The sequence below is a fragment of the Danio rerio genome, chromosome 17, assembly GCF_052040795.2.
Source record: "Danio rerio strain M-AB ecotype USA chromosome 17, GRCz13ab, whole genome shotgun sequence".
Lineage (NCBI taxonomy): Eukaryota > Metazoa > Chordata > Actinopteri > Cypriniformes > Danionidae > Danio > Danio rerio.
The window spans coordinates 58,294,354-58,317,045 of NC_141037.1; the positions used below are offsets into that span (position 1 = coordinate 58,294,354).

General features: G+C 37.6%; 1 protein-coding gene across 8 annotated transcripts in view; it reads left to right on the forward strand.

Annotated features, from left to right (window-relative positions):
* esrrb (estrogen-related receptor beta) overlaps positions 1-22,692 on the forward strand; it is a 158,244-nt gene that overhangs the window by 35,937 nt on the left and 99,615 nt on the right. For 7 of the 8 annotated variants that reach the window (XR_015512513.1, XR_015512514.1, XR_015512515.1 and 4 more), the window contains exon 2: positions 7,876-8,297. Coding sequence is in view for 5 of the 8 variants with exons in the window: in XM_087288898.1 (XP_087145024.1) it covers positions 7,876-8,297 (422 nt within the window). In the remaining 3 variants the exon portion in view is untranslated. 8 annotated transcript variants of the gene reach the window in all.

A 22,692-nucleotide genomic window follows, 5' to 3' on the forward strand; every position in this document is an offset into this window, starting at 1 on the left:
TATTGTATTTTGTTTTGTTTTGTTTTGTTTTATTTTTTATTTAATTTAATTTAATTTAATTTTATTTTATTTTAATTTATTTTATTTTATTGACCAAAAGGGCCAATTTTATTTTATTTTTTTTATTGACTTTTTATTGACCCCATTTTTATTTTATTTTGTTTTATTTTATTTTATTTTATTTTGTTTTGTTTTGTTTTGTTTTGTTTTATTTTTTATTTTATTTTATTTTATTTTAATTTGTTTTGTTTTGTTTTGTTTTGTTTTATTTTTTATTTTATTTTATTTTAATTTATTTTGTTTTGTTTTGTTTTGTTTTGTTTTATTTTATTTTATTTTATTTTATTTTGTTTTGTTTTATTTTATTTTATTTTATTTATTTTATTTTATTTTATTTTATTTTATTTTGTTTTGTTTTGTTTTGTTTTATTTTAATTTATTTTATTTTATTGACCAAAAGGGACAATTTTATTTTTTTATTTTATTGACTTTTTATTGACCCCGTTTTTTTTTTTTTTTTTAGTTTTTTTCTTTTATTTTCTTTTATTTTCTTTTCTTTTCTTTTATTTTATTGACCCAAATGGCCCATTTTATTTATTTTTTTATTTTATTGACTTTTTGTTTACATAATTTTATTAATTTTATTGTACTTTTTTTCTTTTCCTTTCTTTTCTTTTCTTGCGTAATGTGAAACATTGCAATGGACGATGGCATCGTCGCCGTAGGCGGCTAGTGTTGTTGGTAGTGTTTTTGGTGGTGCTGTTGGTAATGTTGTTGGATCTGTTGTAGTTGTGCTGTTGGTAGTGCTGTTGATCGTGTTCTTAGTAGTGTTGGTAGTGTTTCTGGTGGTGCTGTTGGTAGTGCTGTTGATCGTGTTCTTAGTAGTGTTGGTAGTGTTTTTGGTGGTGCTGTTGGTAATGTTGTTGGATCTGTTGTAGTTGTGCTGTTGGTAGTGCTGTTGATCGTGTTCTTAGTAGTGTTGGTAGTGTTTTTGGTGGTGCTGTTCATAGTGTTGTTGGTTGTGTTGTAGTTGTGCTGTTGGCAGTGCTTTTCATAGTTTTGTTAGTAGTGTTTTTGGTGGTGCTGTTGGTAGTGTTGTTCATGTTGTTGGTGCTGTTGTTCGTGTTGTAGCTGTGCTGTTGGCAGTGCTGTTCATAGTTTTGTTGGTAGTGTTTTTGGTGGTGCTGTTGATAGTGTTGTAGTTGTGTTTGAGCAGATTTGCAGTACGTCTGCAGTTCTTCAGTATTCAGTGGTGTATTGACTGAGGATCTGCTGTTCAGCTTTATAACAGCACTTTGTTAGGAATCATAGAGTTGCGAGTGAATCTGGCGGTTTCTGTAAAGATCTGAGAGCGGACTCGTGTCCAGCGCTGTGGCAGGAGAGCAATTATATTACAGCGGCTGAAATTCTGTTAGGATGAGCGGCTGAATCAGATTAGGCCCAAACTGAACATGATGCTGGGTGGGCAACACTCAGCGTGAATGTAAATGGCTTCACGGTGAACAAAAGCAGACGTGAGGAGGATCCGAGTCCAAGATCCCCATCACAACAACAACGAGAGCTTCATCAGACATGCGGATCCATCAAATACTCAATAATTCAATATATGGTGATAATGAACATGCACAATATTGATATCGTGGACACTTCAGAATACAGTAAATAATAATGATTCATTATTAAGCTTCAACAATTAATCACAACAAGAATATCGTCATAAGTCTACATGTGAATCCATCATCAAACTGCAATCTTACACACTGGTAAACGTCATTAGCAGATATTTAATTGCTGATAAAGGCATTGTCACTTTTTTCAGAAATCAAGCCTTAATAATTTCATTCATTTTTCTTTAATTCTTAAATTGTTAATTTAAATTATTAAACTCTAAATCAATTATTGCATCATCTTTAATCAAAAACAGTCAACGCATTGGAGTCTGATACACATAAGAATGACTCTTATAAACTGATTCCTTTTTTCTGAATCGGAACTCATGAGATATTAGTAAATTTTTTTGTAGTATCACTTTACAAAAGGTTTTAATATTATCTGCATAGTTGCATAGTTAAGTGTGGGTACAAAAAGTGTAGGTAAATGTTTAAAAAACATTTCTTAATAAATGTGTTTTTCACTGTTAGTGGAATTTTAACTGCATTAAGCTTTATGTGTTAACAAATAGAACCTAATTGTGAAATTAACCTAATTGTGACATTTAATTACATTTAATTTTACTATTTTATTCTTTTTATTAGTATTATTCTATTTTATTTTATTTTATTTACCCAAAATGCCATTTTTATTTAATTTTATTTAATTTTATTTATTGATCCAAAGGGTCAATTTTATTATTATATTTTATTGACTTTTTATTGACCCCATTTTATTTTATTTTATTTTATTTTATTTTATTTTATTGATGACCAAAGGGGCCAATTTTATTATTTTATTTTATTGACTTTTTATTACTCCGTTTAATTAAATTTTATTTTACGTTTTCTTATTTTATTTTAATTTATTTACTTTATTTTATTTATTGACCCAAGGAGACAATTTTATTACTTTATTTCATTGAATTTTAATTGACCCCATTTTAATTTAATTTAATTTAAATTTATTTTATTTTATTTTATTGACCAAAAGGGTGAAATTTATTTTGTTTTATTGACTTTTTATTGACCCATTTAATTTAATTTAATTTAATTTAATTTAATTTAATTTAATTTAATTTAATTTAATTTAATTTTATTTTATTTTATTTTATTTTATTTTATTTTATTTTATTTTATTGATGACCAAAGGAGCCAATTTTATTATTTTATTTTGACTTTTTATTACCCCATTTAATTAAATTTTATTTTATTTTAATTAAATTAATTTATTTATTTTTTTATTTTATTTATTGACCCAAGGAGCCAATTTTATTATTTTATATTATTGACTTTTAATTGACCCTATTTTATTTTATTTTATTTTATTTTATTTTATTTTATTTTATTTTATTTTATTGACCAAAAGGGCCAATTTTATTTATTTTATTTTATTGACTTTTTATTGACCCCATTAAATTAAATTAAATTAAATTTTATTTTTTTTATTGACCTCATTTAATTTAATTTAATTTTATTTTAATTCATTTTATTCTTCTTTATTTTATTTTATTTTATTTTAGTTTTTTAAATTTTTTTAAATTGAATTTAATTTTGTTATTTTTTTTTACCCAAAAGACCAGTACTGTGCACAGAATTCTAATACAATTCATTCAGTTTAGATTTTTTCTCCGGTAACACCGGAGAAATGCCTAGTAAGCCATTTACATGTGAAATGTGCTGAGGTATAGCGTGTGTCTGAAGCTGTGTCCTTCATGTTCAGATGTCATATTTAGTGAAACATGAATTGACTGAGTGATTTTCCTGCGTGTGATTTGTCCTTGTACCTGCCGAACAGACCTGCCGCATGTTTAATATATGAACACAGAGCCATTCAGACTTTTATGCAATTATGCTAAGTGTCTCCTCCGGCGTGACCTTTGACCCGAGGTTAAGCTCCCCTCAACTTTCAAATGGAATTGCCCTGAACTGCTCTCTTCCTAATGTATGGCTCTTCACAAGTCAAGGGAATGTGCAGAAATCTGCATTTATCCTTATTCACAAGACTTAAACAAACGCCACAGAGAATACATGAAATAAACACAACGATATAGGGCTTGATTTCTCTGGCTGTGAGTGTAAAGAAAAAATGTACTACACAAACATGGGTAATTCTTACTGATGTTTCTTACTGTGATTCTTAATGACTGTTAGCTTTAAATAAAATATATAATAATCGTATAACATGTTAAAGAATATTTGTAGTCACATATAATTTAGTTATATTTTTTATGTAATTAAATTACATTTTTAATTAAATTAGTTTATTATACATATTATTATAATTTATTTATAAATAATAATCATGCAAAATATTTAATAATATTTATAATCACATCAATGTTTAATTTAATTTAATTTGATTAACTTAGTATTTTATTTCATACATATTATTTATTAATTAATTATAATTTATTAATTGATTTATATATAACACTACTAATAATATCCGACTGTTTGCCAAATTTTCTGCAGTTTTCCAATCACATCCGTCTCTCTGTGGTGTTCAGGCCACATGATCCTCTGTTTCCACAAGGTCTGTGTTTTAGGAAGGAGCTGTTTTTTTTTAATATTTATTTATTATTTATTTTGTGGGTTAACCTCGCCGCCTGCACCTGCCGCAGCGCTGAATATACATGACATGACGAGATTTCATCTGACACGCTGACCTCATCTCCATGAGCACAGAAAATCAGCTTGAACTCCGACCCCTGGCCTTGAACCCACGTCACCCGCGAATGCTATTAAATCAGTCCCAGAAACGTCCGTCTGAAAGAAGTCACCGCTCGCTTACTTTTATTTCACTACACTGATTTTATTACTGTATACAGGGCTTCCGCAGGGTCTTAAGAGGCACCTATTACTGTTGAAGTCAGAATTAGTAGCCCCCCTATATATTTCCCCCCCTAACGTTGAGGAGATTTAATATTACAGGGCTCGAAATTAACTTTTTTACTTGGTAGCACCGGTGCTCCCAACTTCAAATATTTAGGAGCACCAAAAAATTTTTAGGAGCACCAGAAAAAAATTAGGAGCACCACCAAAAATGAATGAGCACCGCTGCAAATTGTTTTTTAAGGGATTTATTGTATTTTAAAACAACATTAATAGGACTGACAAAAACCAGAAACAACTATCTAACTAATGCTGCGAAGACATTGATATTTGTGTGCAATAATACCAAAATGAATGTCTAATAATTAGGCCATAGAATATTAATGATGATGAAAAATGACAATAATAGTAACAATGAATTCCATTTCTCATTATGATACTGCCTTGAATGTGCTTGAATGTAGGTTATCTGCTATAAAAAGTCTGTTACTTTATGAAAAATAATTGTAGTTTGCATCAAACAAAAATGAAGCATTGCAGTAAGAAATATTTTTTTTGTACTGCTGTTTATATATGCATGTCAATTTAATAAACAATAATTCTGCTACAAAACAAACAAAAGATTATAATAAATCATTAAATTCAATGATGAAAGCTGCAAAGCAGTCATCAGTAAATTAAAAAAAAAAAATTATTATACACCTCAAAAAAGAATAGACAAAAGAAAGTAGCCATAAGTAAAGTCTCACTTCTATCACTCTTTAAAAGTTTTGGTTTCAGTTTGTGTCAATTTAAAGGTTCAGTCTGAGCTGATCTTCATGTTTCTGTGTTAGTGGAAAAGCAGGCGAGTCAGCCGACCCAATATATGAGCAGGCAGAGCAGGACTCTACTCTAACCATCGGCGCAATACCGGTCTTTGTTATGAGCCGCAGTTTCAGTGTAAACTTAGTAAAGGCGAGCTTCTTTGGCGATAATATGTACAGTATTAGATTTGACTTTTAGCGGACATTTGCGCTGAACACGCAGTGAATGCAACGCATGGAGATTCGGGCACCTTCTCCGAAAAGCGCGTACTCGATTGATCTCAGCTGGCGGATCATTATTCACCTTGTGACGTGTCATGATCGCTTTCATCTGCGCCTCAACTTTAGGTGGGGTTTGCAAACCTGTGTGCTTTAAGTTTTTACTCTTCAGCCGTTTGTATTTCCCGTGGTCATAAAAGCTGCTTCCCTGTCATCTGACAACGGAATACCTTGAGTGAATGACAGCTAATATTCAGCGATTCAGCACGTTTTTACAAAAAATCAAAACAGGTCTTACTACAACCATTATCTGCAGTCGCAGTAATGCGCCCAAATATATTATGAGGTCGCATAGATTAATTTTCGGGCGCATATGCGACCAAAATGGAGACAATCCAAAACAAATATTGCTTAAGGGGGCTAATAATATTGACCTTAAAATGGCTTTAAAACCTACTTTTATTCAAGCTGAAATAAAATAAATAAGACTTTCTCCATAAGAAAAAAAACATTACAGGAAATACTGTGAAAAATTCCTTGCTTTGGTTGACATCATTTGGGAAATATTTGAAGAAGAAAAAATCAGAGGTAGTTAATAATTTTGACTTTAACTGTATGTAGAGTTGGCTAACAATGGTGTATTTTAAATGCTATTAGATCATAAGCAGAGATGGGAACAGAACAGATACTTTTTACAGCAACTTTAGAAAATTTTTAACAAAATTACATTATACAGGTTTTTCTTTTCAATGTAAGGTTTTTTTAAACAGTATCAATATTTGATATCATCAATATTTGATATCAATTGAGATACTTTGACATCAACAGTGATACCGAAACGATACTTTTTTTGCAATGATACCTTTGATGTTGGTATCAAATGATACTTTTGATACCAACTTTATAAATAAGTTAAGAAACCTACATTACACTTCTTTTTTTTGTGTAAGATTATATGATACTTTGATATTGATAGCTAAACTAAACTTTTATACAGATTTATATAACATTAACTTTTTCAATGCAAGTTGTTTTTTGAAATTCAATTATCAATTTTCGATACTGATACTTTAAGTTCTTTAATAGCCATATCAGAACGATACTTTTTTAAAAACAACTTTAGAAAATAAGTTAACAAAGTTACATTATACATGTATTTTTTTCAATGTGAGGTCAACTCATCAATATTTGATACCGATACTAGAACGATACTTTTTTTTTTTGCTATGATACGATACTTTGATATCAGTAGCAAACGATACTTACTGATACCGAAACAATACTTTTTTGCTGATACCGATACTTTATTATCAGTAGCAAACGATACTTACTAATTGCGAAACGATACTTTTTTTGCTGATACCGATACTTTGAAATCAATAGCAAACAATACTTACTAATACCGAAACAATACTTTTTTTGCTATGATACCGATACTTTGATATCAGTCGCTAACAATACTTACTGATACCGAAACGATACTTTTTTTTGCTGATACCGATACTTTGATATCAGTCGCAAACGATACTTACTGATACCACAACGATACTTTTTTGCTGATACCGATACTTTGATATCAGTAGCAAAAGATACTTACTAATTGCGAAACGATACTTTTTTTGCTGATACCGATACTTTGAAATCAATAGCAAACAATACTTACTAATACCGAAACAATACTTTTTTTGCTATGATACCGATACTTTGATATCAGTCGCTAACAATACTTACTGATACCGAAACGATACTTTTTTTTGCTGATACCGATACTTTGATATCAGTAGCAAACGATACTTACTAATACCGAAACAATACTTTTTTTGCTATGATACCGATACTTTGATATCAGTCGCTAACAATACTTACTGATACCGAAACGATACTTTTTTTTGCTGATACCGATACTTTGATATCAGTAGCAAACGATACTTACTGATACCGAAACAATACTTTTTTAGCTACTTTTTTTCTTCAAAACTTACCAACCACGCATAATTTGTTTTTCTAAAAACACCCATACACATTCACACAACTCATTCACATACACACACACACACACACACTCATACACGACGGCCAATTTAGTTCATCAAATATAGCTCATGTGTTTGGATTGTGGGGAAAACTGGGGCTCCCGGATGAAACCCACGCCAACACGGGGAGAACATGCAAACTTCACACAGAAACACCAACTGACCCAGCCGGGACTCGAACCAGCGACCTTCTTACTGTGAGGCCACAGTGCTAACCACTGAGCCAAGGAGAAAATAATCTTGCAGTAGCAGGACTGAAAATATACCAGCTGAGGTCTCTAATGTAATGTCCCCACAATTCCCAAAAACTAACCTCTGTGTGTGTGTGTGTTCCAGGCTGTTGAACAGGATGGCTGCTGAGGAGCGGCACATGACGTCCAGCTGTGGCTCCTACATAAAGACTGAGCCGTCCAGCCCGTCCTCTTTGGTGGACTCGGCCAGTCACCCCAGCCCCGGCGCGCACTCAGACGCCAGCGGCGGATACGCCAGCGCCATCAACAGCCACTCCACGGGCCTGGACTCTCCGCCCATGTTCACGGCGGGCGGCGCTTTGGGCCCCGGGGCCAGCTCCTGCCGCAAGAGGTTCGAAGACTGCTCCTCCACGCTGCTGGACGACCCTGCAGCCATCAAGTGCGAATACATGCTCAACTCCATCCCCAAACGCCTGTGCCTGGTGTGCGGAGACATCGCATCGGGATACCACTATGGTGTGGCCTCCTGTGAGGCCTGCAAAGCCTTCTTCAAGAGGACGATACAAGGTACTGCATACAGATCAGCGCTCTATACTCACACCACAACACTAAATCAAGCAGAACACAGGCTGAAATGTTAAAACAAGTACACATGACAACAAAACTAAGCATATTGATGTGGTTAGCTCACAGTGCTAGTTGTGTGCTGAACAATACGTCTGTGTGTGTCTTTAAGAAAAACTGATGTGTTTACCCTTGTCATCTTTAATTTAAATCTGGAAATGCACTTCCTGTTTGTTTTCAGTTCAATGCTCAGATTAGGTCAGTCTGAGGTAGTGGGCGTGGTTAACACACTTAACCACGCCCCCTAGCTGCCATTTATGACAACAAACAGAAATGGCAAGTAGGAGGAGTCTGTCAGGTTGTAATAACTCTCGCCCAAGCCTTTTCCCCACCTTTCTGAATGAAACGCCTACTGTACTACATCCAATCAACTCGCAGTAGAAAAAACAAGCCACGCCCACTGTATTCTCATTTAATATTCTGTTTCTCTCAGGGTGCTTTTACACCTGTTAATTGATTCATTTAATCCGAAACAGGGGTTAAAACTGTTACATTGTTGCTCTTTGTTCTTGGTGCGGTTCGCTTTCACACGCCAAAGTTTCTAAACCAGGGGTGTCCACACTCGGTCCTGGAGGGCCGGTGTCCAGGAGAGTTTAGCTCCAACCCTAATCAAACACACCTGAACAAGCTAATCAAGCTCTTACCAGGTATAATAGAGGCTTCCAGGCTGGTGCGTTGAAGCAAGTTGGAGCTAAGATCAGCAGGACACCGGCCCTCCCTGTTCTAAACGGACCAAAATAGACAAAACAAGTCGCGTGTGAGTAAACTCTCCTCACATTGGTCAGAGTTTCATGGTTTATTTTGCAGAGTCTTGCTCAGCTGTCAGGTGGGGTGGTTTGGTGGTGTTTGACAGGGCGCGCGCGATGTGTCTGAAGAGCGAGGAGGGATGCGGTGGGAAGGGTGCGCGACGTATTCGAGGACCGGGAAGGAGACGCGTGATTTCTGGTAGATTATCACTCGTTTGCGGGCATCCTGAAAAACAACTAGCTACAATCGCTGCTTGAGGGTAGTAGCTTCAGACTGGTGTATAGATTGGCGAGATTAATCAAGTGCTTTTGATGTGATCTATTCGTGAACACTGACATGCTCGACAAACTCGACAAAAGCTCGCTGGCTAAGAGTTCAATCATTTCTTTTTTTTTAGTTTCAAGCTATTTGAGTGAGGTTTTTCTGTCTGTTTTTAAGGAAGTGTACCAACATTTTTGTCCACATATGGATGTAATGCATGCATAAATGATGATGATGAATGAAAGTGTGTGCGGGTGGTAAGGTTACCGCAAAATGGAAATATATTATTGTAGGAAAATTCCTTGCTCTGTTAAACATGCATTCATTCACTTTCCTTTAGCATAGTCCCTTTATTCCTCAGGGGTCACCACAGCAGAATGAACCACCAACTATTCCAATACATGTTTTTGACAGTGGATGCCCTTCCAGCCACAACCCAGCACTGGGAAACACCCATACACACTCATTTACACTTGCACTCACTCTACAGCCAATGTAGTTGATCAATTCCCCTATAGCGCATGTGTTTGGACTGTGGGGGAAACCGGAGCACCCGGAGCAAACCAATGCCAACATGGGTAGTGATTTTCGGTAGATTATCACTCGTTTACGGGCATCCGGGAGCCTCTTGCAAATGCACAGACTCCCGGATGCCCACAAACGAGTGATGATCTCCCGGAAATCGCGTGACTTGGGATGTCTGGAATGACCTTCCCGCCCTACTCATAATTCTCTCTTCATATTGCTTATATGCCTATACATGTCCATGAAACACTGTGATATAGCTGGGCTCGGATCGTATCGCTTTTTTACTACAATCAATCCGCTCCAGAGTTCGTTTCAATCGAGCCGAGACCACCTCATTCAGGCGATCTTGGACCGACTGTTTTGCTGCGGATCTGAGCGCGATTGCTGGATTCACATAAGCCAAACGAACCGCACTAACTGGGCAAACAAGACAGGTTTCCAAACAAAAATCTAGGTGTGAAAGCACCAAAAGATCTGCGTCACAATATGGGGAAAAAAATGGCCGCAGCTTCCTGTTCATGCATGTTTTTTTGCGGCGAGAGGCGCCTTTTCTTTCTTTAAAAAATAGAAACCTTCCGTGTTTCTCAGCAGAAGAAGTTCCCATGGTTGGGTAAACTTACAGCGCAGTGAATGTGAGAGAACAACAAATCATTATTTTACAATCTCATTTGCTGAAATAATAAAAGAAAAACTACACTATGGTGTTATCAAGACTTTCAGAAAGAGGAACACAAGATTAAAATCTTCTTCAAGAGGAAGATGTGTTGAAGCAAGTTGGAGCTAAGATCAGCAGGACACCGGCCCTCCCCGGGTGCTCCAATTTCTCCTACAGAAGGTCGCTGGTTTAAGCCTCAGCTGGGCCAGTTGGCATTTCTGTGTGGAGTTTGCATGTTCTCCTTGTGTTGGCGTGGGTTTCCTCCGGGTGCTCTGGTTTCCCCCACAGTCCAAACACATGCGCTATAGGGGAATTTAGTAAGCTAAATTGTCCATAGTGTATGAGAGTGAAAGAGACTGTATGGGTGTTTCCCAGTACTGCAGCTGGAAGGAACAAAGTCAGAAGTTATAAGTTATTTCAACTTATTTCAAGGGTGTAATTTACAGATCCAAAGCACCTTGACAGAGACAGTGTTTTCTAAAATATCAGCTAAAGACGTCACTCCTGTTTCCACATACAGCAAACTAAATGTGCGCCTGTTAAGAATCAGAAACGGTGAAGTGGGTGTCTGGTTGTCAATATGAAGCCGGTGTGTGTGTGTGCGGACAGATGATGCTGATGTGTGTTGCGGCGCCAGCAGTGACGTCACAGTAATCTATCCATCTGACGGCCGATGAGAGGTTTACGGTTACAGACATATGATAAGATGAGCACACTGACCAGAAGAATAGAAGATCAGAAGTCTTTACATCACAGCACTGAATAACTGCACTCATAACACACTGCGCAAGTGCTTTCCCACTCAGAGTTCACGACTTGTTCTAGTCTGAATTTCTGTCTATTGTCTTGTTTTCACAAATAATGAGTCAAACTTAGCTGAGTTTTTACTTAAAACAAGCTAAAGCATCTGTTAGGTTTTTATTAAGTGAGTTTATCTGTAATGTATTGAGCTGTAATGTATTGAGCCTAGGCCATTTAGTGATTTATAGAGCAGTAATAATACTTTAAAATCTATTCTGAATGTAACTGGTAGCCAGTGTAAGGACCTGAGGACAGGTGTGATGTGCTCTGATTTCCTGGTTTTGGTCAGAATCCTGGCCGCAGCGTTCTGGATGAGCTGCAACTGTCTGACTGTGTTTTTGGGAAGGCCAGTGAGGAGTCCATTACAGCTAAGGTTCTCAAAGTGGGGGTCGGGACCCCTCCAGGGGTCGCGGGACAATGAAAGGGGGTCGCCTGGTGGTTTCCAAAAATCTATTTATTTTTACTAAACCATAAGAATTACCATATTTTATCCATAACCTTCTGAAGAGAAAAAAAATAGTCGTTTATACCATATATAGTTACTATAGTAGCTTATAGTTACTACTTCTATTGGATTGCAACCCCTGGGGTACATCGTATTAAAGACACAGCAATACCTTTGGTTAAACTCACGGTTAAACTTTGTGGCTCATTTCCAGCTCTCATACATAAAAAAAAATAAAAGAAGACTGAATGGACTTGGGTCCATTGGTGTGTGTGCGCCATTGCATGCAAGGTTTCTGTATTTATAAAAACCTCAGAGTATATTGGGGGTCGCGACTCACTGGCATTGTCATTTTGGGGGTCGCGGCCTGACAAGTTTGGGAACCCCTGCTTTACAGTAATCCACCCTGCTGCTGATAAAAGCATCAACAAGTTTCTCAAAGTCCTCACTGGAAACAAAGCATGTACTTTCTGCAATGAGAGATCATCATCTTCAGCTTAACCTCACGAAAACGGAAATGCTTGAAGTTTTTGCCAACCCGACTCTACATCATAACTTTTCAATCCTGATGGACGGGGCAACCATTACTGCATCCAAAATGGTGAAAAGCCTTGGAGTAACGATTGATGACCAACTAAACTTCTCTGACCACATCTCTAGAACTGCTCGATCTTGCAGATTCGCACTCTACAACATCAGAAAGGTCCGACCCTTCCTATCTGAACATGCAGCTCAACTCTTGTTCAAGCTCTTGTTCTCTCCAGACTGGACTATTGCAACTCTCTACTAGCCGGGCTTCCAGCTAACTCTATCAAACCTCTTCAGCTGCTTCAGAACGCAGCAGCACGAGTGGTCTTTAATGAAGCTAAAAGAGCACATGTCACTCTGCTGCTCATCCGTTTGCACTGGCTGCCAGTTGCTGCTCGCATCAAATTCAGAGCTCTGATGTTTGCCTACAAAGCGACTTCTGGCTTTGCTCCTTCTTATCTGCTCTCACTTCTGCAGATGTATGTGTCCTCCAGAAACTTGCGTTCTGTGAATGAACGTCGCCTCGTGGTTCCATCCCAAAGAGGGAAGAAATCACTTTCCTGAACTCTCGCGCTCAATCTGCCCAGTTGGTGGAATGAACTCCCTAACTGCATCAGAACGGCAGAGTCACTCGCTGTCTTCAAGAAACCACTAAAAACTCAACTATTTAGTCTCCACTTCCCTTCCTTACTTGATGATCTCCAGACCTTACCATGGTAAATCCTCATTGTACCGCAGTGCATTATGCTGTATGTTTCCAAACCACAGATCTTTGATCATAAAACTACGCATTTACATAGGTACTTAACCTCATGTTGACCATTTTAACAGCCTAAAAAGTGGACTGTCGCTCTATTGTTTTCTAAGATGGGACTAGGGTTTCTGCTGATGAAATGCACATTTGAGTTTAAAGGAATATGAGCTTGTTTCTTCATGCAAAATAGATTTGAGGGCTGAAATTAAATGTATCTGCTCTTTTATTAGAGGTTTTGTGAAGGCGGCTCAGTTTTGACCCGAAGGACCAACAAAAACATGCCATATTCTAATAGAAACGCAAGGGTTAAAATTCAAATGTTTTTATTTTTGTCTGTTGTCAAAAACACTCGTGTGATGTACAGGAGAACAGATTTTGCGCTCCTGGATCACATATTTTGGCTTTAAAAGCAGAATGAAAAGGAGGAGAGTAACACAAGCAAGAATAAAGAGTGGTCCGCCTGCTCCTCTGCTCTGTGTTGTCTCTGGCTGAGCTCTTCCTCTGAGCGCGGCCTGTAATGGAGCTAATCTACAGCCGTTTGTCCGAGCCACAGGAGTTTTGTCAATAACAATCAGCGTTCAGCAGGAGTAATTAAGGCCGAGGCTTTTCATTAGGCCGGGGGGAGGGGCTTGTCTCCGGGGACGACCGCCGCAATTAGAAACGCAGGCACGCGTCGCCGGGTAATTTCAGCCGCGGCCGGGAAGCAGGAGAACAAACCCAGGACTTTCTTTAGATTCAGGAGGGATTGGGTTTTGTCTGGTGCTGGAGCCCACAGACTAATGGCATAATAAGCAGACGCGCGCCGAGATCTGGAGGATTTTAGGAAGAAAGGAAGAAGGAGGGCAGGCGGAGATAATGAGAGGAGGAAGAAAAGGGCAGAGCTTTGGACAAAAGACTGGAAAAGAGGCAGAAGAGATGCGGATTAGACTTGATTAAGTAGGTAAATAACAGGGATGAGGTTCAACGTTTCCATTCGTGAAACTGACGTCTGTAAAACTGATGTTCAGTCTTAAAGGGGTAGTTCACACTAAAATGAGAATGCGCTTTTTACTTGCACTCAAGTGGTCAAACCTTTCTTCTGTAGAAAACAGAAGAATAAGCAGCCATTGACATCCGCAATAAAAATACTAAGAATGGCCCGAAATGAAAATTCTGGGTCGAAGCACAAAAGGTGTGGACACACTGGGCAAAAAAAACTAAATGAAAATTTTGGGTCGAAACTGAAAATTCTTGATGCAGTTGTCCAAAAACTAAAATGAAAATTCTGGGTCAAAACTGACAATTCTAGACACACCTGGGCAAAAAAAGATTCGATACTGGAAATTCTGAATGGACATGTCCAAAAGCTGAAATGAAAATTGTGGGCAAAAACTGAAAATTATGAATGCACTTGGCTAAAAAACTAAATGAAAATTCTGGGTTTAAACCCAAATGTTCTGGATGCATTTGACCAAAAACAAAATTAAAAAACTGTGGGTTGAAATTCTGGATGCACTTGGCCGAAAACCGAAATGAAAATTCTGGGCCAAGATCTGAATATTTCGCACATGTGCAAAAAAAATAAATGAAGTCAAAACCCCAAAATTTTTCATGCTCTTGGCTAAAAAATAAAAAATAAAATTCTTAAGACTGTCAATTTTGAATGCACTTGGCTGTAAACTGAAAATTAAAATTTTGGGCCAAAACAAAAATTTCTGGACACACACACGTGCAAAAACTAAATAAAAAAATAATAATTTGAATCAAAACCCAAAAATTCTTCATGCAATTGGCTGAAAAATCGAAAGCAAAATTCTGCCTCGAGACTGACAATTTTGGATGCACTTGGCTGTAAACCGAAAATTAAAATTTTGGGCCAAAACAGTAAATTCTGGATGCACTTGGCCAAAAACCAAAATTAAAGTTGTGGCCCAAAACAGGAAATTCTGAATGCACTTGGCCAAGAACCAAAATTAAAATTGTGGGTCGAAACTGAAAATTCTGGACCCATTTAGCCGAAAACTAAATGAAAAATTGTGAGTCGAAACTGAATGTTCTGAAAGCACTAGACCAGTGATTCTCAGACTTTTTTCATAAAGTACCACCTCAGAATAAAATAGTCTCTCCAAGTACCACCAATATGAGCATTATTGAAATACAGTAGTGTAGTAGGCCCAGTAAAGCAGCTGCAACTCAAAGTAAAAAAAAAACGTGGCAGATTACCTCAGAAATATAGGCTATATGTCATATATGGCATATTATATACATCATTTTTGATAAATATTGAAATGTGTGTAGCATGTACATGACATATTTCATTCCTCCATGTACCACAAGAAGGAACCCTGTGTACCACTAGTGGTACACGTACCACAGTTTGAGCACCACTGCACTAGGCCAAAAAACTAAACAGAAATTGTGGGTCAAAACCCAAAAATTATTCATGCAATTGGCTGAAATATCGAAAGCAAAATTCTGGCTCGAGACCAAAAATAAAAAATTTCGGGCCAAAACAGAAAATTCTGGAAGCACTTGGCCAAAATTAAAGTTGTGGCCCAAATTGGGAAATTCTGGATGCCAAAAAAGCTAAATGAAAATTCTGTGTGGAAACCCAATGATTCTGGACGCACCCATTCATTTTAAAGTCATTTCTATGCATGTTGTAACAGGACGTGATTGTGAATTTGAAAACACTCATTTTGATCGCGTTAGATTGACTCATTAGCCCCTTTCACACATACAGACCTTTCCGGAAAATTGCCGGCAATTTTCCGGAAAGGTTGTATGTGTGAACAGGTCCTTTTTGAAAATACCGGTAAATTCGTTCTGGCTATTTTTCGGAAAGAGAAGTTGTAACATTACCGGCAATTTGCCGGAATGCTGCGCTGTGTGAATGCAGAAGGAAGATTGCCGTAATAAGCGCGTGCACGTCTAGAACGTGCTGACGTGAGACGTCTACTTTAGTCAATCACAACAGTCAGACGCATTTACGTCCGCGCGGTTTGTGAGAATAAAAACCTTTGAATATTTTTCCAGACACATTCAGCTGCTAGAAGTTAGTCAGATCACGTTTATATGTTCTTCTTAATGCCAACTGTGTAAATAATCATCGATGAGATGCTTATGATAAGCCGTTGTTTGTTTACGTTCGTGTGCCTGTGAAACAGCCTGTGAGCGCCTGCACACACACATATAATGAACATCTCGACATGCGAAAGTGATCCTGCGAAAGTTGTTCACAATATTGATCATCCACAGAGTTTGTAATTTAGTCAAATGTTTACAAACACAAGCGCAGCCGTTTACAGCTCATTTGTGGTGAATGATGTCAGAATTTACCGGTATTTTGGAATGGATGTGTGAATGCTCTTTTCCGGAAAATTTCCGTAACGTCCTCGCCTGTGTGAACAGCGCTTTTTTCAATATACCGGTAAAGTCGTTCCGGAAATTTTCCAGATATTTACCGGTATCACTGTGTGAAAGGGGCTATAATTTCCTCTTTTTTTAAATGACTCCAAAATAATCACTCAATAATTATTAAAGAAAAATGACATGATTTTATTCCAGTCATTGTAAGTAATACTAATAATAATGCATTTCATTTGTAAAGTTCATTCATTCATTTTCCTTCGCCTTCGCCTCTTATTTATCAGGGGTCGCCTCAGCGGAATGAACCGGCAACTGTTCCAGCATAAGTTTTATCCAGCATATATTTATTCCAGCTGCAATCCAGTATTGGGAAACACCCATACACACTCATTTACACACACACTCATACACTACGGCCAGTGTAGTTGATCAGTTCCCCTATAGCGCATGTGATTAGACTGTGGGGGAAACCGAAGCACCCGGAGAAACCCCACACCAACATGGAGAGAACATGCAAACTCCACACAGAAATGCCAACTGACCCAGCTGAGGCTCGAACCAGCGACCTTCTTGCTTTGAGGGCACAGTGTTAACCACTGAGCCACCGTGCCGCCCCTGATTAAATAAAGTGTGCTTGTTAAATTTAATGAAACCTACACGGCTGCAGGAATGACTCTTCACAGTGTAGATGATGGTGATGTTTGATGGTCATGATGGGTTCATGAGTGTGTGTGACCCTGCGCTCCTCAAAAACACACACAGCGCTACGCGGACGCTCCGTCTGCTTCTCTTATGAACTGATGCGCTCTGACAGAAAGCCTGTAAAAGTCAGCTTAGATTTTGATGAGGAAGACCTTTCATTTTACCGTAATTTACTTACCTGACCCGAGTCTCTCCCCAAAACCCTGGCCTGGCAGCGCTCCTGAAAAACCATCAAAGAAATGAAAGCAGAAAAAAACAACAGCTGTATTTGTCTTCTCCAATCCAGAGACGTTTGATTATTATTTTAAGAATGAAACTTTTATATGCCTTCAGAGTAGATTTATTCGGAACGGTAATGCCGAAACGGACGATTGCGCGCTCGTCTTACATGTTGCATCATCTCCAAATGTTCACCCTTTATATATCGACTGTATTTTTGTGTGTCGGGAGGCACAGTGGCTCAGTGGTTAGCAGTATGGCCTCACAGTTAGAAGGTCACTGGTTCGAGTCCTGCGAGGGTCAGTTGATGTTTCTGTGTGGAGTTTGCATGTTCTCCCCGTGTTGGCTTGGGTTTCCTCTGGGTGCTCCGGTTCCCTCCCCAGTCCAAACACATATATAGGGGAACTGATGAACTGAATCGTCTGTACTGTATGAGTGTGTATGGGTGTTTTCCAGTACTGGGTTGCAGCAGGAAGGGCATCCGCTGCGTAAAAACTTGCTGTATAAGTTGGCGGTTCATTCCACTGTGACGACCCCAGATTAATAATGGGATTAAGCTGAAAAGAAAATGAATGATTGACTTAATTGCTCCATATTGCAATACAATCACGTAATATCAGCACTCTCCCACATTTATAGCTGTTAACACTGCCCTTACTTACGCTTTTTGTTATGAGATTGCAGAAGAATGGTTTGACTAGAACAGGGGTTTTCAAAGTGTGAGGCGCGCCTCCCCAGGGGGGCGCCAGAGCATGTCAGGGGAGGCGCAGGAAAAATATTATATAATAAAAATATAATTATTAAGTTTAATTATTATATTTATTTTTTATTACTTTTAAACGTTTTAATTAAACAAAGCTAAAAAAAATAATACATCAAAAATAAGAAAACGTTTTTTACCCAGAAGGCCATAGCTGTGAATTCGCTTCTGTTCAGCAAGCCCGCCAATACAGGTATATGCCTGCTAATCATGCTGCTAATACAATGCATCGGTTTCTGAGACCCCCCGATTCAAAGCCTTCAAGTTCAGGGCTTAAACCCAAAAGATGACGATATGATGGTCAGTATTTGAGTTTAGGGTTTTGTGGACAGGACCAGCTGATGAACCATGACCTTTATGTGTGGTTTGTCAAGATATTTTGGCTAATGACTGCATGAGACCCGCTAAACTTCGGCGACACCTTGAAACCAAGCATGATGAGGTAGCAGAAAAACCTCCAGAATTTTGTGTGTGTGTGTGTGTGTGTGTGTGCGTGCATGCGTGCGGGGCGCCAATGGATAAGTTGTGTCAAAAGGGAGGCCCACTGTCTTAGACTTTGAAAAACCCTGGACTAGAATGATCAGTTTTTCCCATCATGCTGATAACTTTTTAGTTGCTCGGCAGAACTACAGTTCAAACCGCTGTGGTTTAAACCCAATTCTTACAAAGCAAAATAATGGAGTAAAAAGAATTAGCTCACTTAATTTTGACTCATTATTTCTGAAAACAAGACAATATCTTTTGCTCGTCTAGAAAATGCTTCTTGATTTCAGAGTTTTTAGATATAACTCAAAGCAACAATTCTTTTTTTTTTTATTGCTGTGAAAGTCTGAATCCTCCTATTCTGGGATTCTCCCAGGGGGGTCATTACAGCAGGAAGTGTGTGTGTTGAGTTGCAGTGTTGGTAAGTGAATCCGCAGTCTGCTTCACACCAAGGTTATTATAGTAGTTTATATTACAATACTGTTTTAATATATTCTATACATACCGTTCATAAAAATTGCACATCACGATTAAAGTGACCAAAACTATCACCGTTATCAATATTATCACAAACATTTTTTTTTCATAAAGTGTTGCATGCAGAACTGTTGCAAACAATTTATTTGTGTTGAATATAAACAAACAAATTAAGTTTAAAAATGTTCAACTTAATTTTTTTGTTTAAATTCAACACAAATAAATTGTTTACAACCACCTTATGTAAAAAAAATTGAGTAAATCCAAGGAGTCATCGCTGAATAATTTTTTTCAGTGTATGGATTGTTCACATAAAAACAATACTCAATTTTATCTAAAATCTAATTTCTTATCATTATTAGCGTAACTGTGATATTTCACTCTGTAATAAAGTTTACGGCCCATTGGCCGCCGGGAAGAAGGAGGCGGAGAACCGACGCAGTTTTAAAATGATTTATTAATAACAGTGACCGCAGCTCATCACGGATGCTGCCGTCTAAACCAAAACAAACGGACGGCAGCTCCTCACAGAGACTGCCGTCAAACTGAAAGCAAAAGTAAAATATGTCCGGGCCCGGTCCTCTCTCGGCTTCCTCTGCCATCGGTCCTCCTTTTATGGTCCAGAGCTCCTTCTGTGGGATCTGAGGCAGGTGCGCACCACAGGTGTATCCACTTACGCGGTGGCCTCACCCCGTTCCCACGGCTCTCGGCCACGCCCCCTCGCCACACACTGATTTAAAATAAATGTATTATTAAATATAAATATTTGAGAAAAAAAGGTAATATAACTCTGATCTAAAATTAGTTTTTGGGACATAAACTCAGACACACTCTCTCAGTTCAAAAATGAAAGACTATTTCCTTTGATTAGTGACAAGATTATTTCACTTACTCCATTTTCAGATTATTTGGCTTGTTTTAAGGAAAAACTCACTTAAATTTGACTCATTATTTCTGAAAACACGACAGTATGTTTTGCTAGTCTATCAAAATGCTAAAATGCTAAATTTGCAGATGTTTGGACTGGAAAAAAGACAAACTTAAAGTAAGAAAAGCATTTAATTTTTGCAGTGCAGGAAATGTACTGTGAAGTGTGGGGAAAAACTGCGGAAATGTGTTTGATTAGAGCTGCTCTGCTAAATCACATTCATTTCCACACCTTTATTTACCCCCAACCCAAAGAGATCTGCCACATTTGCATACTGATTTGTATAACCCAGATAAAATGGGGGGATTTCTAATTATTTAATACATCTGGGGACCTTCCACTTGATCGGTGCAATAATGTTAATATAATTGCGTAAGTTGTGAGAGGGGGATGGAGGCGTTTGAGGAGCGTTTCAGACAGAACAAGGATATGTATCAGTGCTGTCAAATAATTATGATCAATCACATCCAAAATAATATTTAGCTCATATTTACCATATATACAGTTGAAGTCAGAATTATTAGCCTTCCTAAATTATTTGCCACCCTGTTTAATTTTTTCCCCAATTTCTGTTTAATGGAGAGCAAATTTTTTTCAACACACTTCTGAACATAATATTTTTAATAACTCATTTCTTATAACTGATTTATTTTCTCTTTGTCATGATGACAGTAAATAATATTAGACTAGATATTTTTCAAGACACTTCTATACAGCTTAACGTGACATTTAAAGGCTTCACTAGGTTAATAAGGTTAACTAGGCAGATTAAGGTAATTAGGCAATATTATTATAATTAATTAATATATATATAATTATTATTATTATTGCCTAATAATATATTATTGTATAATGATGGTTTGTTCTGTAGACCATCGAGAAAAAAAGAATAGCTTAAAGGGGCTAATAATATTGTCCCAAAAATGGTTCTTAAAAAATTAAAAACTGCTTTTACTTTAGCCAAAATAAAACAAATAAAGCTTTTTCCAGAAGAAAAAAATATTATCAGACATACTGTGAACATTTCCTTGCTCTGTTAATCATCATTTAGGAAATATTCAAAAAAGAAAAAGAAATTCAAAGGGGGGCGAATAATTCTGACTTTAGCTGTATATATATAATACTATATTCCCAGAAAAAATATATTCATTCATCTTTCTTCAGGTTTGTCCATTTAATCAATAGGGATCGCCACAGCGGAATGAACCGCCAACTTATCCAGCATATGTTTTACACAGTGGATACCCTTCCAGCTACAGCCCAGTACTGCGAAACACCATACACACTCATTCACACACACACTCATACACAACGGCCAATGTAGTTGATCAATTCCCCTATAGCGCATGCGTTTGGACTGTGGGGGAAACCAGAGCACCCGGAGGAAACCCACGCCACACGGGGAGAACATGCAAACTCCACACTGAAACGCCAACTGTTGGGATTCGAACCAGCGACCTTCAAAGTGCTCCACTGTGGTTTGCTCAGTGCTCAACCGCTAAGCCACCAGGCTGCCGTCCTCCTGTATTCACAGTAATTTTCCTCCGCCGCACATTACCATACAGTACAGTGTGTCGTATAGCCTTCATCCCGCGCACCTTCAGTCCTCAGTGATCGGGAGTGAATAGCCGAAGCGAGCGCATAGACATTCAGAGCACACGCATGAGGAGAACAAGAGCTCTGTCTGCCGCTGTCGTCCTGCATTTATCCGTCCGTCTGTCCCGCCATTACCCAAACACACGTCCTCATTGAAATGCCAAATCTCCACGCAGGACATCAAGCACTTTACCTATTGTTCCCGCACAATGCTCCTGAGCACAGGTATGGAGCGCCGTGCTGAATAATGCATCAGTGGCTGCTTGTGTGTGTGTGTGTGTGTGTGTGTGTGTGTGTGTGTGTGTGTGTGTGTGTGTGTGTGTGTGTGTGTGTGTGTGTGTGTGTGTACAGCTAAATTATTTGAGTCCCTCATTTCTGTTTAACAGAGAGGAGATTTTTTCAACACGTTTCTAAACATGATAGTTTAATAACTCATCTCTAATAGCTGATTTCTGTCCTCTTCGCCATGATGACAGCTCATAATATTAGACTAGATATTCTTCAAGACACTAGTATTCAGCTGAAAGTGACATGTAAAGGCTTCACTAGGGTAATTAGGGTAAAGTTAAGGTAATTAGGCAAGTTATTCTGTTCCTCATAATTGTTTTTTTAGTAAACACGTATCCCAGTTTTGGTTCCTGCGACACATTTTAAGAACAGTTGTCTCAGTAAAGCATTTACCACTGTGTAATGTTGCCGTTCCTTTTCACAACACTTAAAAGACATTTAGGGACGGAAGACAGCAAATGATGAAGTGTTTCAGGTGTAACTTTGTCCCATTCTTCCTGCAAACAAGTCTTAATCCTTGTGCACTGTTCAATTTGACTGCCATTTTCATATGTTTGGGATGAAAACATCCACTGAATTAAACGGCTGTACAAATGCATCTGTCAGCTGAAAGCAGAGGTGTTCATACACTCTAAAATAAAGAGCATAACCATTTTTTTTTAATGTCTGATGGTAAATTATACTAAATGTTTACTATTTTAGGTCTGTTAGGAAAACCTAAATGATTTACATTTGCTAAATGCCAGAATAATCAGAGAATTTATTTAATTTCTAGACAGTCAAAAGTTTACACATTTCCTTGGTGTTTTTTAGCTTTG